General features: G+C 28.5%; 1 protein-coding gene and 1 non-coding gene across 4 annotated transcripts; one reads left to right on the top strand and one right to left on the bottom strand.

Moving 5' to 3' along the window:
• Positions 1-682: 682 nt before the first annotated feature.
• Positions 683-755, top strand: TRNAK-CUU (transfer RNA lysine (anticodon CUU)). Its single transcript has one exon. It is a non-coding gene; the product is annotated as a tRNA-Lys (tRNA).
• Positions 728-5,305, bottom strand: LOC112755237 (UMP-CMP kinase 3-like). 3 transcript variants are annotated; one of them, XM_029294025.2, is made up of 8 exons: positions 5,167-5,305; positions 3,823-3,872; positions 2,470-2,521; positions 2,248-2,365; positions 1,682-1,838; positions 1,501-1,581; positions 1,295-1,402; positions 728-1,201 (listed from the first exon to the last, which is right to left on the bottom strand). In XM_029294025.2, exons 2-8 carry the CDS (start codon positions 3,850-3,852, stop codon positions 1,133-1,135), a joined length of 615 nt encoding a protein of 204 aa, XP_029149858.1. In that variant the 5' UTR covers positions 3,853-3,872; positions 5,167-5,305; the 3' UTR covers positions 728-1,132. The 3 variants fall into 3 exon arrangements, with proteins under 3 accessions (XP_029149858.1, XP_072077401.1, XP_072077400.1); XM_072221300.1 differs by lacking the exons at positions 2,470-2,521; positions 3,823-3,872 and having other exon boundaries at positions 2,248-2,356; positions 5,167-5,276; XM_072221299.1 differs by lacking the exons at positions 2,470-2,521; positions 3,823-3,872 and having other exon boundaries at positions 5,167-5,264.
• Positions 5,306-15,866: the final 10,561 nt, after the last annotated feature.

The following is a 15,866-nucleotide window of genomic DNA, read 5'->3' as shown; positions in this document are numbered from 1 at the left end:
ACATCAACTTCTCCCTCACCGCATTGATTCCATTGTCTTTGGTGTGAATCCCTGACCGCGGCGGAGAATGCTTCAACGTTGTTGCTGTTGCCGCTGCCATCGCCACTTGTATCCTCTTCTCCAAACCCCTAGTGATGTCGGTGCTAACCGACACTTGGCGTGCGCAGTGCCAGAGATCGACGATCTTCGATAGCATAAGGGGAAGACACCTTCATGCAGCGTAGGTGGCGCTGACTTTTTCACTTCAGGCATGGCAACATAAAATTGTGAAAAAGGCCTACTCGGATGGAGGAGGAAGGGTGGTGATAGTTGCAGTGAAAGTAGTAGTTGGAGATGAGAAAGATGGTAGGATTTGAGATTGGAAAAGTAATAATGCGAAACAAAATCAAAAGTTAGGATAAGGTTATATTAAAGGAGAGTTTAAAAATTTTATTTAATTTTTTAGGATTTAGATAATTTTCTCTGTAAAATCCTATATTTCATGGATATAAAGTTAATTTTAATTTTTTGTGGTTAATTTTGTGAATGCTAAGAATTTTGGTGGCTAAAAGTAGCTATTTAATCTATATATATTCATTCTAATATACTTTACTTTCTCATTGAAATTTTGATATATTTTTCTTTAATTGATTTTTTAATAAACATGAGACTTCTTAGAAATTTTGAATTGTTTAAATCAAAAGCCCGTCTAGCTCAGTTGGTAGAGCGTAAGGCTCTTAACCTTGTGGTTGTGGGTTCGAGCTCCACGGTGGGCGTTAGTGTTTTATATTTTTTATTTTTTTCCCTACACTTTATACATATAAGAGAAAGCATTGACTTATCCGACGATGGTTTTTAAAAACCAGTCAACCATGAAATACCATAGAATTGAAGTCAGCCAACCATACTAATTACTACGTTTCATCATTGATCAATTGTGCAAATTCTTAGCAATAATAATTTCATTCTCATGGCACTATCATCCTGCATTTTCTTTCTGTATTCGAGATCCACCATTTGGCTGATCACATGTGTATCCTGTTGTCAATTTTAACGAATTCAAAGGCAAACTTTATTCCTAACACACAAGAGAGCTTTGTGAAGCTTCTTTTCAATAACCAAATTTTTGCATTTAAAATAGTGGTTTTCCCATCTAATCTTGTGCTTCGAAAATTGTCTTGACGGACTCAAAAACCTTATCAATAGACCTTGCGGCATCAATCTATAAGAAGCAAAATTTTATTCCATTAGTACTACAAAGTATTTAAAACTCAATTATCAACACTTGTGGTTGCAGCACCAAAATACCAAATACCTTGCGAACTTTTCCTTTCTCGCCATAATAAGAAATCACGGGTGGATTAGACTCCAAGAAAACCTTAAATCGCTTCTTTATTGTTTCAATCTTGTCATCCTCTCTTGCCTTCATTATCCAAAAAAAAATATGAATTTGCTGATAACCATAAGAAAATTAGAAGAAACAGTTCTCTGTTTTTTTTTTTCTGGAAAGACAAAACTCACTTGGTTCCTATTAAGAAGACGCCGCTCCATCTCTTCCACGGGACAATCGAAATACAGAACAAAAGCTGGCTCTATTCCAGTCTACAAATCAAACAAATTAAAAGATGATAGAATTATATATCCGTTTTGGAAAACAAATCAAACAAATTAAAACATTTTTAGAATTTAGAAAGGAACTTACCACATTCTCAAATGCTGCTCGATTTTCGTCGTTACGAGGAAAGCCATCAATGAGAAATTTATCCTTGCCAGTTTTCCACATTTTTTGTTGCAGAAGTTTCACTGTCACCTCTGAAGGAACAATTTTCCCTTCTTTCATCACATTCTTTATCATTATTCTGTGAAGTGTCAAACACAAAAAAAATAAAGAAATTGAAAAGACCCAAGAGAAAATTAACAAACTTGAACAATAGAATTTACCTGTTGAAATTGACAAGGAATAATACCAAGTATAGGGGAAAAACATAAAATTTGTATAGAAAGAAATATAAATTTGGAAAGTATGGCCAAAAGAATATACTATCATAATGAGTTAAAAAAGAAGAATATATGAATACAAATCAGAAAAGATGATACACATGATAATTAGGATTTTAACAATTTTACTAATCCTAATCATGCTTCATTGATATTGAACACATTTTATAATCTTGAGATCCAAATGGCTATAACAATGATATCATACTAAATTGAATTCAAACGATTTTAAGAGAGACAAAGAATGGCTCAATGACTCATAAGTGATACCCATTTTCCGAATCAGATTCGGACTCTGCTCGCAGAAGATCTCCAGCACTGAGGTGAGTATAACCAAACAGTTTGGCAATGTTTGTACATTGTGTTCCTTTCCCACTGCCTGGGCCACCTGCATCATTTTCAGGACACATATTCACTCTTCAATGGAGCAGAATATCTTGTGAGAAGAACATGAAAAACATATTAATTTGAATGTAATGAGTCAGGGCTCACCTAACACAAAAACAACTTTAGGATTTTTCTCTAAAATGCTTACACTTGAACCCTACAATCAGATCATAAAATGAGAGAAAAATAGTAATAATGTACTATAAATCTATAAACGTATTCATATAAAGGAAAATTCTCCTATTCAGTGTCTAACTTTTATATTTCGAAAAATATCACTCTTTTAAAAGAATAATGTTATATGCACCATCTTTAGTATACACTATTCTTGTACACATTTTATTTTTAGTATTAATACTTTAGTAGTGATTGATAAGAACCGAAAGAAGATAAAAAGTTTGTCTTTTATAACGTAAAAAAAGTTGCATCATTTCTCCTTTTTAAAAACTATCCCAACCTCTCTTTTTGATCCTGAGGGCCCAGTTTAAGTTTTTTTTTAAAAAAATAGTTTAAAAAATAAATGGTTACATTAAAAATAGCTTATAAATAAGTTATTTTGTATTTGAATTTTTAATTCTAAAAGTGTTTATTTTATAAAAATATGATAAAAAGTAGTAGTATTATTAGAGAAGTTATTTTTTTAACTTCTCTATAAGTTTTTAAATAACTTCTTAAAAAGTTACAATTTAATTTTGAAAATTGCACCAAAACTTTAATACTATTATTTTTCATAAGTCAAAACCTCAAAAAAGTTATTTTTAGGACCTGTCTGGGAAGCTTCAAAAGTAGCTTTTTTTGAGTTTTTGACTTATGAAAAATAGTAGTATTAATATTTGGTATAATTTTCAAAATCAAATTGTAGCTTTCTAAAAAGTTATTTAAGAACTTGTAGAGAAGTTAAAAAAATGACTTCTCTCATAATACTACTACTTTTTATCACATTTCTATAAAATAAACACTTTTAGAACTAAAAACTCAAACACAAAATAATTTATTTATAAGTTATTTTTAATATATTCTTTTATTGTTTAAACTATTTTTTTAAAAGAAGCTTAATTAAATTGTTTATCTAAACTGCCCTTAAAGCTTCCCAAACGGCCCTAAGTTTTTGTTTTAATAAACTACATTTATTTTAAAACATTAGAAATGCAAATTATGAGAGTCTTTTAATTTGCTAGGGCTGCATAAGAATTTAAAATCTTAGCAAACAAAAGATAATGGCTCACAGTATATGACAATACTTTTCTTCATGAAGGAACTAAATGGACACTGCTCAATTGATTGCAAATTCACTACTCAACCTCTAGGATTTGCTTTAACTCAGAAAATTTCAAATGTTAAAAACTTTCATATTCTTTATGGCAGTAAGAAAAACATTAAAATATTTATATTAAGTGATTTCCAAAAGAGCAAATTTAAATGCAGAACATTGAACACCAAATAAGTAACCACCAATACCTGGTTTCGAGCTTTATCAGCTGTTTCCATGATTGCCTATTTAGTAGTATCTACAATCAAAATACTAGGATCTGGACAAATATATCTCACAGGTTTATTCATATAACAATAGAAAATATTAAAATTTGAATCCTCTAAAATAAAAAAGTTGGTAAAATAGTAAAGTAAGGAGTTAATTACTATTAATTTTGTAACTTTCATGAAATTTACCCCACTTTCTTAATTTATCACTTTACCACTTTTTTTATCCAAAATATTATTCTAGAATTATCTACTTATTCAGATTTAGTTATTGTATTTAAATTGAACCAAAAGAAAATTAGCCATTGCAAAATATAAATTACCTAGAAAGTGCATTTATCAAAGAAGAAACTAAAATAGAAATACAATAAAAGACCTCACAATGGAAGAAAATTAACAATGTAATAGATTTATTATTCCCACAAACTTATAAATTTTTTATTTTTTCTGATATTTTTAATATGATAAATGGTGATACCACAAACGAAATTTAAAATATATATAATTTAAATTAAAAATTAATATTTAAGAAAGTATATAAAATATTTTAAAAATTTAATTTTTTAAATATTTTTATGTATTCTCTTAAGTATTAATTTTTAAATTTAAATTGAAAACGTCAAAAAAATAAAAAAATTGTAGGAGAGATTAACTGTTTAATTAATTTTGTTAAAAAATTAACTGTTTAAATATAAAAAATTCTATTTTTATTTTGTAAATCGATCCAAATCATATCATGAATATTATTTTAATCATAATTTTATTTGTAATAATACACATATATTGTTTATACTGTAAACAATATATATATATATATTCTTTCAAATTTCATATATATCATTTATACCGTAAACAAAAAATATAAGCAATTTTAATTCGTTTACACTGTAAACGAGAAATATATAAAAGAAATAAAAATTGGTAAATATACTACAAATTATTTATATTCGTTAAATAATATTTAAATTCTTTATTTTAAAAAAATCCGCAAAAAGCAACAACAAAAATTCCCAAAAATCGAAGCAAGAAAATTAATGGGAATTCCCAAATCAAGTGCAATTCTAAGAAAAGCTCAGCTAATAAATGTTACACTTTAAGACAAAGACAAAATAAACCATAGGTTCGCAGCACTTTACAGGGTATGAAAAGGTTAGAAATATTTGTTGTATGGTAAAAGAAATAAATGTTTTCATTAAAAAAGAAAGTATTCTGTATCATGCTATTATGTTATTCAGAGAAATCTTTATGAAAAAAGGTAAAAATAGACAATTGAAAGAGGAGATTAAGATCGAGATTGAGATTGAGATTTGAGAGGGAGCTTACCGTTGTAGGGAAAGAAGAGGATACAAGCCATTGCTACTATTGAAATTGAAAACGCTTTTATTGAAGACTCAAGGTACGGCCAAAAACAACGACCAAAATCAGGTGGCAAATTCGAAGTGTAAATTGTGTAAAAACAAAAGGAGATATTTCAAGAAATACAAATTTTTTATTCCATAGTTAATAATATATTTTTTGTTTGATTTTTCTAAATTATTATCTATTCTTATTAATTTATTTTTAGAGCATCTTCCATATTTAATTTTAGTTCAATTTTATTTTAGATTTCATAAATAACTACATAAATATTTATGAAATTATGTATCATAAATATTAATTTGAGACTCAATGTAAAATTTATCGTTCTAATATTTAGTTTCAACTCAATTTAAATTTTATATTTTTTTATTATTTTATTTAATAAATTATATAAATAATAGTAATTAATTAATTTTTTTAAAATAATACGATTTTTTCTATAATACCAACTTTATTTTAAATATTATATTTAATATAAATTTTAATTTTAAATTAATTTAATTACTATAAATATCAGAAATATACCCAAAAAATAACCTACTATGATAAAATAGAAAAGTGATATTAATAGGAAGTGTCATATTATTACCGTTCCCTAATTATACTAATGAGATTCATTCATTATTTTTTATATAATTAATGTGAGAGAAGAATTCTTTTTTCTACTATGATCTATATAAAAAATTAAAAAATTTATTAGTAATAAGTGGTAAATATATTTTACGTAAATCTGACAAATTTATTAATAATAAATGGAAATTTTTATTTAATAAAATATATGTTATGCTAAATTTTAATATTAATATAGTCTAAATAAGAGTAAAGTATTAAAATGGTACCTAAAAGTTTGTACTGCTGACAAAGCAAATTCCAAAAAACGTTACAAATAAGTTTTTGAAGTTAGTTATGGCTCCAAAGAAGGCAGGAGGGCTGGGAGTTGGGGATACAGTGATTCTGAATACAGCCTTACTCTTCAAGCGGTGGTGGAGATTTTCGAAAGAGGACTGTCCGTTATGGAAGAAAGTTGTCTGCTCCTGTAATAACATGAACCCTGCTGAGATGCTGAGTGGCCAGCCAGTACCTACAAGAGGGGGTCCTGGAAGAAAATATGCCAACTCCAGATCAGAGAGCCACATGTGAGAGAAATGATGATCAGAGACTTGTCCATGGAGGTAGGGAATGGTGGAACGACCCGGTTCTAGGAGGATAACTGGCTACCTGGTGGTCTATTGAAAGATGTGTTCCCAAGATTGTTCTCGGTATCAAGCTTGAAAGGATCTTTTATAGAGAATTGTGGGTTTGGGGATGGGTTAGAGTGGATTTGGAACCTCCAATGGAGGAGAGAGTTATTTCAATGGGAGTTGGAGCTACTAAACCAGCTTCATGAGAGGTTACAAACGGCTAAGCTCACAAGTGAGCGGGAGGATAGTGTGATCTGGAAGTTTGATAAATCTGGTTCTTTTTCAACTAACTCATTTGTGCAGGTGATGCAAGCAGAGATTCTTCAGGAGGACGTCATGAGATATAACTTCACTAGTGCTATCTGGAGAGGTCTCGTCCCTCCAAAGATTGAACTATTTTCTTGGTTTGTGTTGGTTGGCAGGGTGAATACCAAGGATAGATTGTGTAGACTAGGCGTTATTAACCAGAACGACAACATGTGTGTGTTATGCCGTAAGTCTGTAGAATCTGTGTTTCATTTGTTTATTGGATGTGAGCTCACTTGACAGGTGTGGGGTGCTTGGCTATTCGCTCTTGGGAGGCTATGGACTATGCCAGGTTCCCTAAAGGAGCACTTTCTAAGTTGGACGACTGGTTCAATGAGAAAAGACGACAGGAAGCGGTGGTTCATCGGTTTCTCTGCAGTATTATGGTCAATTTGGATGGAAAGAAATGAGCGGATCTTCAGAAATCGAGCTTCTAGTGTGGTGGAAATTATCAACAGGTCATTCGGATTCTCCGACGAATGGGTTGGTGGTGAACCCTATGGTTGTTGATGACAATGTCGGAGATGACTACGGGATGTCACATGTTGGGTGTTGTTGGTTTATCATGTTCTGTTTGTTAATGCTCCGCCTTGTGTGTTGAGCTCTTTACTTCAAATAAAAAAAAGTTTTTGAAAGATTAACAAATATGATAAAAAGAATTAGATATTAAATATATATTCTCAAAAATGACTTTAGATATTAAATTTTGATATAATTTTTTTCAAATATTATTAGAAAAATAAAATCTTTTCATTTTTAAAATTTGATAATTTTTTATCAAGTAAATTGTTTTTTAAAAAAAATATTGTGAATGATCACATTTGTTTGTTTGAAAAATAAAAAGAAAAATCTAAAGATCAAATTTTGCTTCGATTTTTTGTGTACCTTCTAAATATTTATTCAAATGTTGCCACAAAACTTTAGATATAATAGACAAACCGTTTGTTAAATATAAATTTTTTTTATTACTTACAAAAATTATAATATTTATTAGTTCTTTTTGTCGTATTTTCAAATCATTCAAAAGACTATTTTAATTTGTCAATAATTTTTTTTAAGAATTTTTTTGTCTGTGATTGAATCTTTTAAATACCAAATTAATAATTAACCCATCTAAATAATTATATTGTTTCACTCCCTCTCCTTCTATTCTTTAATCTTTGGTAGAAAATTAAATAAAATTATTATAAATATTTTTCTATTCAATTAAAAAAAAATACTAAACTACTAATATAATTTATTATTTTTTATTAATAATTAATTAATAATATTTTAAAATATGTACTAAAAATATATTATTAGTGTTATACCTGACCCAACACTAAGGTCCAGGTTCAAATGAGACGTCCAATCCAAAGATTAACCCTCACTCAACACCAACCTTCTCTCAAAAAGTCGGTTCCAACCACGACTTGCCCTAAGGAAGTCGGAAGTGAAGATTAGTTGGCAGATAACGCTTATTCAAGTAACTGCCCCCAAAATCTCTCACCTACTTCCAGGAGCCATATCTCAACTTCTCTAAGATAAAGGGACGGTTATTCTCCTTAAAAGAGGGAACTACTCCAACGGTGGTTATTGGTTCACCACTATAAATACACTGACATCCCTCAGGTATCTCTAAGTTCCAATATTCTCTAAACTTGCTTAGACCCTTGCTGACTTAGGCATCAGAGTATCTTTGCAGGTACCACCTACATTCTCTCACATACACAAGTCGGACGGAAGCCCTCAGATATGAACCTGGTCAAAGGGCTCTCTCCTTCACACGATTTGGACCAACCTAACGAGTCCAACCCACTAATCTCCGGTTACCCGTCGTAACAATTAGATTATTAAACTAAAAAAAATGAAATTAATAACTGAAAATACTAATAAAAAGTTGTAAGTTCTATTCGTATTGAGTTTTTCTTTTCAACTAAACAAAGAAATGCCATAACACTATTCCCTTTTATCGTGAAAGTATCGTTAATCACAAATAATGATTCATAAGTACTTTGATTGACGCATTTATTTATGAATAAATAATATTTTTGACCATGAAAATTTTGGAGTTAAAAAAACTAACCACAACAAAAAAAAAATAAATTAATATTATACCCACGAAATATTAGTATTATTTTATGAAACACAGATACGGACATAGACATAGAACACGAAACGACACGACAACACGTAAATTCTAAAAAGTTGTCGGACACGGGACACGCATATATTAATAATATAATAATATAATATATTCATTAAATAGAGACATGTCTTAATAGAGATATTTTCAAAAACAACCATATAATATGCATTTCTTTTTCAAATGTATAAGTATTCAAAAGTTAAAATCTTAAACTCCTATGTCTTAATAGTTAATAGAGATAGTAAAAATTTTGTACAACACATGTACACAAAAAAAAAAGTTATCTAAAGTCATATTATTTCTTCATCATATACTAAATTTTCTACATGTTTAGGCTTCAATTTGTTTCTTTTTAGGGAATGGATAAAAGAATATGTGCTCCAATTCCTTTCACAACAAGAAGATGAAGATGGTTGTCCTAGTAGTCTAAGAGCAATTGGTTGAAGAAATTTTGCTTTACCACCGTGAATTAGCCACCAAGATTTTGTATCAACTATACCTCTATCATTCAAAGAGTCATAATCATCAAAGACACCTCTACCATCAGAATCACAGAGGCGAGGGCAAAATAGAAATACAGATCCAGAAATTGATTGATGGAAAAATAAACATTCTCCCTTACTTGAAATGGAGGACACAGAAGAGCACGTCGGAAGAGCACGGGAGCAGCGTAATGGTCACGGTAGAAGTGGTGACTGGGGAGGCAACGAACACGGCAGTGAGAACTAGAGCAACGACGACAACAAGTAGTGGCTGGAGAAGCAACAAACACAGCAGCGAGCACGGGAACAGCGACGACGAGCACGGCGGAAGTGGTGACCAAAGAGGTAGCGAACGGTAGCGAATAGGCACCCCAAAAGTAACGACAGTGAAGAGGAGATGCTGAGATTGAGAGTGAGTGGGTGTGGTGAGGGACGACGAACACCCACGGCGGCGACGACCGAAGGTGGCGGCGACGACTGGAGGTGGCGGCAGACCGGCGGTGAGGAGAGGATGAGTGGGTGTGGAGCCACTGAGCCAAAGACGGTTTGGGGTGGAGGTGGAAATTAGGTTTTTTACTTTTGTGATTTGTCAAAGTGAAAGGGTAAAATGGGAGAACTTTTCAAAATGCTATTGGGCTGTGTCTAGGCCGTGTCCGACTGGTATTTTTTTTTTTTTGGACAGAAAACGTTTGGACATGAGGTACACGCATATTGCACGAGTGTCTTCATGCGTCGTGTCCAAAATGTGTCCGACACGCCGAGACAGCAACTAAATAAAGTGTCCATGCTTCATAGGTATTATTTGACAAAAATATCCAATCATAAAATTTTAAATTGACCCCATTAAATTTTTTTAAAATTCTCAAATTAACCTCTCTATCATCTTCTCCACTCAACCTCTTTAACCTAAACTCTTCAAAATCAGAATCAACCCTAATAACCTTCAGTTCCTTACCCTTATTCACCCTCATTCAACTAACTCAGCCCCTCATTCTCACTTCTCTTATTCTTCTTTACTCACTTAACTTAGCCCTTCATCCTCACATTTCTCATTCTTCCTCACCACTTGATTACTTCCCTCATCCTCCCTTACTCGCCCCTGTTGCCTCAGCTCAACCTTATTCAATCAATCACAAAGGCAAACTCATTTTTCTTCACTCGACTACCTGATTGCTACTCTCGTTGTTGACAACTCATTTTTACCGCAGGAGGAAGAGGAGGAGCGCCACCCTAATTTCGAGCATAAGTCCAATCTCCAATTTAGAGTTTGGAAAAGAAAGTTGGTGATTTAGATTATCAATGGGTGTTGTAAGAGGTTTTTGCGATTTAATTGCAAACAAAGGGTTGGGAGAGACAATGCATTTTTGCTGAGGAAGCATTCTTGATCATAAGATGGGATCTTGGCCAACCAAGAAAAGATGCTGACGATGGAAGAGGAACGTCGAGCAATAAAAGTTAGGACACTTCTCCCTCAGACATAGCAGTCAACGGCGCTCTTCTCTTAGGCGTAAATCATGCGACAGAAAAGCTCAATGGCCCAGGAAGAAGGAGTGGTTCCTTTGGTGGTGTTTTGACAGCACAACAGTGCTCCTCTTCCCAGCCGCAAATCAGCAACTCAGTTCCCTCCAAATTAACCGCAGCAGTAACGTAGTAGAAGGAGTAAGTTTTGAATATTAATTAGGATTAGAGATAGTAAGAAACAATTAGGAGGGAGTTTAGGGTTGTAATTGGGTTTGTTTTCGGGTCGGACATAACAAAAAAAATAGAGGTTGATGATGATGATAAAAATAATTTAAAAATTTAATATTTTTAACGGATTAATTTAAAATTTAATGATTGAATATTTTTACTAAATAATATTAATTTTTTTTATGAATATAACGTTAGTTTAATTTTTCGTGGTCAATTTTATTAGTGTTTGAATTTTTTATAATAAAAAATAATTATTTATTCTTTATTTATTGCACAATTTTATTTTCATGTGTGATGTCATCATGTCAACAAAAGTAAATTTTGGAAGGTGGAACACTCCATACCAAATAAAGTACGTACTTACCCAAGGTTTAAGCATTTTTTGGGGAACAAAGTTGGATAACTTGATATTAGATAACCCCCAACTTAAGTTCATTAATTAAGAAAGGTGTTGTATTCTACTTATGGTTTATTACTCAGCAATTATCCAAGGTAGACTAATGCACTTGTTAAAGATAAACTTAAAAAATCCTAAAACCAAAAAGGGGGCAATGATGCATAGTCTCATTTGTTCTTGTTAAAATATATATATATATATAAATACTAATATCTTAAATACTTAATCAGCCATTTTATATGGGAATGATTTTATAAGTTCCATCGTATATTCAATAATATATTAATATTATTGAAAAGCCGCGTAGTATTTGCTTTGTTTTAATTAATGAAAAATAATTGATGACTTATATTCATTTAAGGAAAAGTATATGAACTAACTTCAAATTAGCTAAAAATAGAATAACTTAATTAATTATAAATATAGTAATTAATTTTATTTATTTATGATTTAAAATATTGATTATTAAATATTTTACTACATTTAAATTAGGATGAGATACATTTAGTATCATTGCAACATGAATCACGAAAACTGATTCAATTAGCTTCCATCTCTTCACTATTCTTCCCTCTCCAAATGCTTAAAACATGATAAATTAGAAAATAGATTCAGAACCATCTAATTTATAAAGAAAAAAAATATCATAATGCATAGCATAAACACTATCCATATAGAGGTTTTGGATTCACACAGAGACATTTAGCTGATTTTTTGCTGGTACCCTCTTAGTTTCCTAACATTGTTGTTTATTTAATGACTTATTTATATATTCTCTCGATTTTTTTGGGTGATTTGCCACGTTAATTTATATCGTCACAATATCATCATTCTCACCTTTTTTCCAACCAAAAAAAAAAAAAACTATTCAATTATCAATTATAACCTTAATTTCTAATAATGTTATAAATTATCCTACTATCCTCGTTATTTCTCTCCATCAATTAAGAGTTATGTATGATTAGTTTCAAATTTTACTTATAACTAGGTTAAGACATGCGTAGTATCCAAAAAAATAGTATTATAATTTTTTGTACATAATTTTTAAAGCTAACTGAAATAATAATAGAAAATTTTTTGATTTTGTAGTTCGTTAAAAAACAATATATATAACTCTTAAAACAAAAATATTATATCGTCATAATAAATTCTATAATATAAAATATAATGCTAGTAGTATAATAAAAACTAATTATGTCAATCTATGCCTTATATATTGAAGTATTTGTTTTAGTTTTAGTATAGTGGTATTCTTGATAACGCATAAAGTGATGAGTATGGCTGTGGAAGCAAAGTTGTGGTTTTTTTTTTTTTTTGGTTAACTTTTTTTTTTTAAAGAAAGATACTGATATGAACATAAAGAGATGCAAAATTAAAGAATATTTATGTTATTCACTTATTCTTGTTAAATTTGTATAGATTATTTTGTAGATATAGAAAATTATTATTATTATCTTTTTATGTTGATTTTAATATGAAAATATTTAATAATAAAAAAATATTAAATAAAAACTATTAAAATTTATTATTTTTAACTTTATTTAATACACACTATAATAAATAAATATTAAATAAGATAAATTTAAACTGATTATTTTTCTTTTTAATATTATTTTTTTATGGGTATAACATTAATTTTTTTGTTTAATGAGTATTTTTATCAACATTCGCAAAATTTATAAGTACAGATAATTGTTTTTCTCCTTTTTTTTTTTTACTATATATTTTCGCTCTAAGTCACTATAATTATTAATAGGTCTTTAATTATAATTTTAATGCTTTAGTAGAAAAACTAAATGAAACTTCTACTTAATGCACTAAGGTCCGTTTGGATAGGTTTATAAGTGACTTTTTTTAATTTTTAACTTATGAAAATGTGTAGTATTAATGTCTGGTACAATTTTCAAAATAAAATTGTAACTTTTTAAAAAGCTATTTTGATGTTTAAGGAGAAGTTAAAAAAAATGACTTCTCTCATAATAAAAAGTTTTTTTTATCATTTTTCTCTTAAAATAAATACTTTTAGAACTAAAAAGCCAAACACAAAATAATTTATTTATAAGCTACTTTTAATATAAATATTTATTATTTAAACTATTTTTTCAAAAATAACTTAATTAAGTTGTTTAAGGCATCACTAAACATTAAAAATACAATAAAAAAATCTACTAGTGATTATAGTAACGTAAGAACTCTTAAACATTAAAACAGGCATACAAATAACTAAAAATCTTCTAAAATATATATCAAATAATCTATACGAATTTAACAAAAATAATATATTATTCTTTAATTTTACACTCTTTATGCTCATCTCGTAAAGAAAGGAGTCAATCTTTTTCTATTTTGTTTTAATAAATGAATTAAAAATTTAAACAAAAGTTAGGTTAATAAATAGGCTAATTTTTTTTATATTGGTTAAATATATGTGTAATACATTGTTATTGAAAAATTAGGTATTTTTTTATATGGTGTTTTATTCAAATCAGACCGTCCGATTTGTTTGATAAAAAAAATAAACTACAAATCGGAAGGTCCGATTTGCTTGAAGAAGAAAATAAACACCAAATCAAAGGGTCCGATATGTATTTTTTATTTTTTTTTTATTTGTTAAAATGAAAATTGGACAGTCCGATTTCAACATTAAAATTTTTTTATTTTCGAAATTACAAATCGGACCGTCCGATTAGTTTTGTTTTCTTTTTTTTTTCTTTTTTTAAATCAAAACGGACCATCCGATTAGAATTTTTAACTTTTTTAATTTTTTTTTCAAACTTAAAACGAAAAGTCCGTTTTCTGCTAATACCATATATATTTTTTTTTTTTTTGGTTTCCCACGGTATCCCCTGACCCGGCAGGTCAAGGACTAATCCGTCGCGGTACTGAGCTCCATTTAAGGGTTTGCCGCTGGCCAATGGGTTGCTGCATGCACAAAATTTTGAAGAGGAACCAAGTGAAAGAATATAAAATGTATATATATATATATATATATATAACATCTCTCTTCTCCACATTATTGTATTATTGCTACATTCTCTTCTCCATATAAAAAATCAAAAGCTTAATAAATACAAGATAATGTATTAGTTGGCACTCACACAAAGCTTATTCATATGACTTCTACCTCACTAAAACATTTTTAGTAAAATGTTCTAATAAGATAAGATTTTTATTTTTTGATACGGCGTTAAAGTTATATAAGTCATATGAGTCAGTTATTAATAACAATTACTAAAATACTAAAATATGATATTATTTTTTATTTAAAATAAAATTATTCAGAGATATAACTGTTATTTTTTATTTCAGATATAAAAAAAAATAAGAAGATTATTTAGATTATTATAATTTACAAAACTTATTATTTAATTACTGATTCAATGTTAAAGTGTATCTTATTACCGACGTATAACTCATTCTGACGAAAAGTTTATAGATATTCATCGGTAGATAAATTATCCAATTGGCCAATCTCCACAAAAACATTTTTTATAAAGTAAAAAAAAAAAAATACAATCCCCCTACAAGAATTAAAAGAAAACAAAATTTTAATGCTGAATTAAAATAAATCCAAACCTTTTAATAATTTCTTCCAATATCATTAGATACCAATTTGACTTCACAGTTCACACCTTATAATTTCTTGTCATTGCATATGCATGATTCATAAATTAAAATATATGATGAAATAACGTTTTAACAAATACAGTTAATAACAAAAACTGATAAGATTTTTTATTAGAAGATAGTCTAATAATTATATTAAAATAGATATTAATTAGAAGATGATGTTTGCATTGTAGTCTACTATTAATTAGAATAGATGATTAAAAAAACTAAAACTATATAAAAATTACAATCTATAAAATAAATTAATTTAACAATAAAATACTATAATTGATATATCATTCATTCTCACTTATATGAAAACCTGGATATCAATTTTCATATATATAAAATAGATATACTGTATATTCAAAGTCACTCTTCCTTACAAAATCTTATATTATTTTTTATTTTATATACAAATTTTAAAAATTGAATCTTGGATCTTTATAATTTTTTTCTATCCCTCATCCTATAATCTATAAATGAAAACAATATATATATGCATATCATGACTATGGTCTAATTTAGATAAACAGTTTAATTAATTTTTTTAAAAAAAAAACTTAAATAGTAAATATTTATATTAAAATTAGTTTATAAATAATTTTATATTTTATTTTTTTTAAAAGTATTTATTTTAAAAATAGAGTAATAAAAATATTTTTATTATAAAAAAATCATTTTTTAATTTCTCTATAAACACTTGAATAATTTTTTAAAAAAATTTAAAAATTATATCAAACATTAATATTATAATTTTTTATAAATTAAAAATAAAAAAATTACTTATGAATCTATTCAAACTAATCCTATATTACAGGGGCATAATATTTTAAAATATTGTTTAACAATAAAAAGATATATACATA

Source organism: Arachis hypogaea, chromosome 16 (assembly GCF_003086295.3).
Source record: "Arachis hypogaea cultivar Tifrunner chromosome 16, arahy.Tifrunner.gnm2.J5K5, whole genome shotgun sequence".
Taxonomy (NCBI): domain Eukaryota; kingdom Viridiplantae; phylum Streptophyta; class Magnoliopsida; order Fabales; family Fabaceae; genus Arachis; species Arachis hypogaea.
This window is presented reverse-complemented; position numbering and strand designations above follow the sequence as displayed.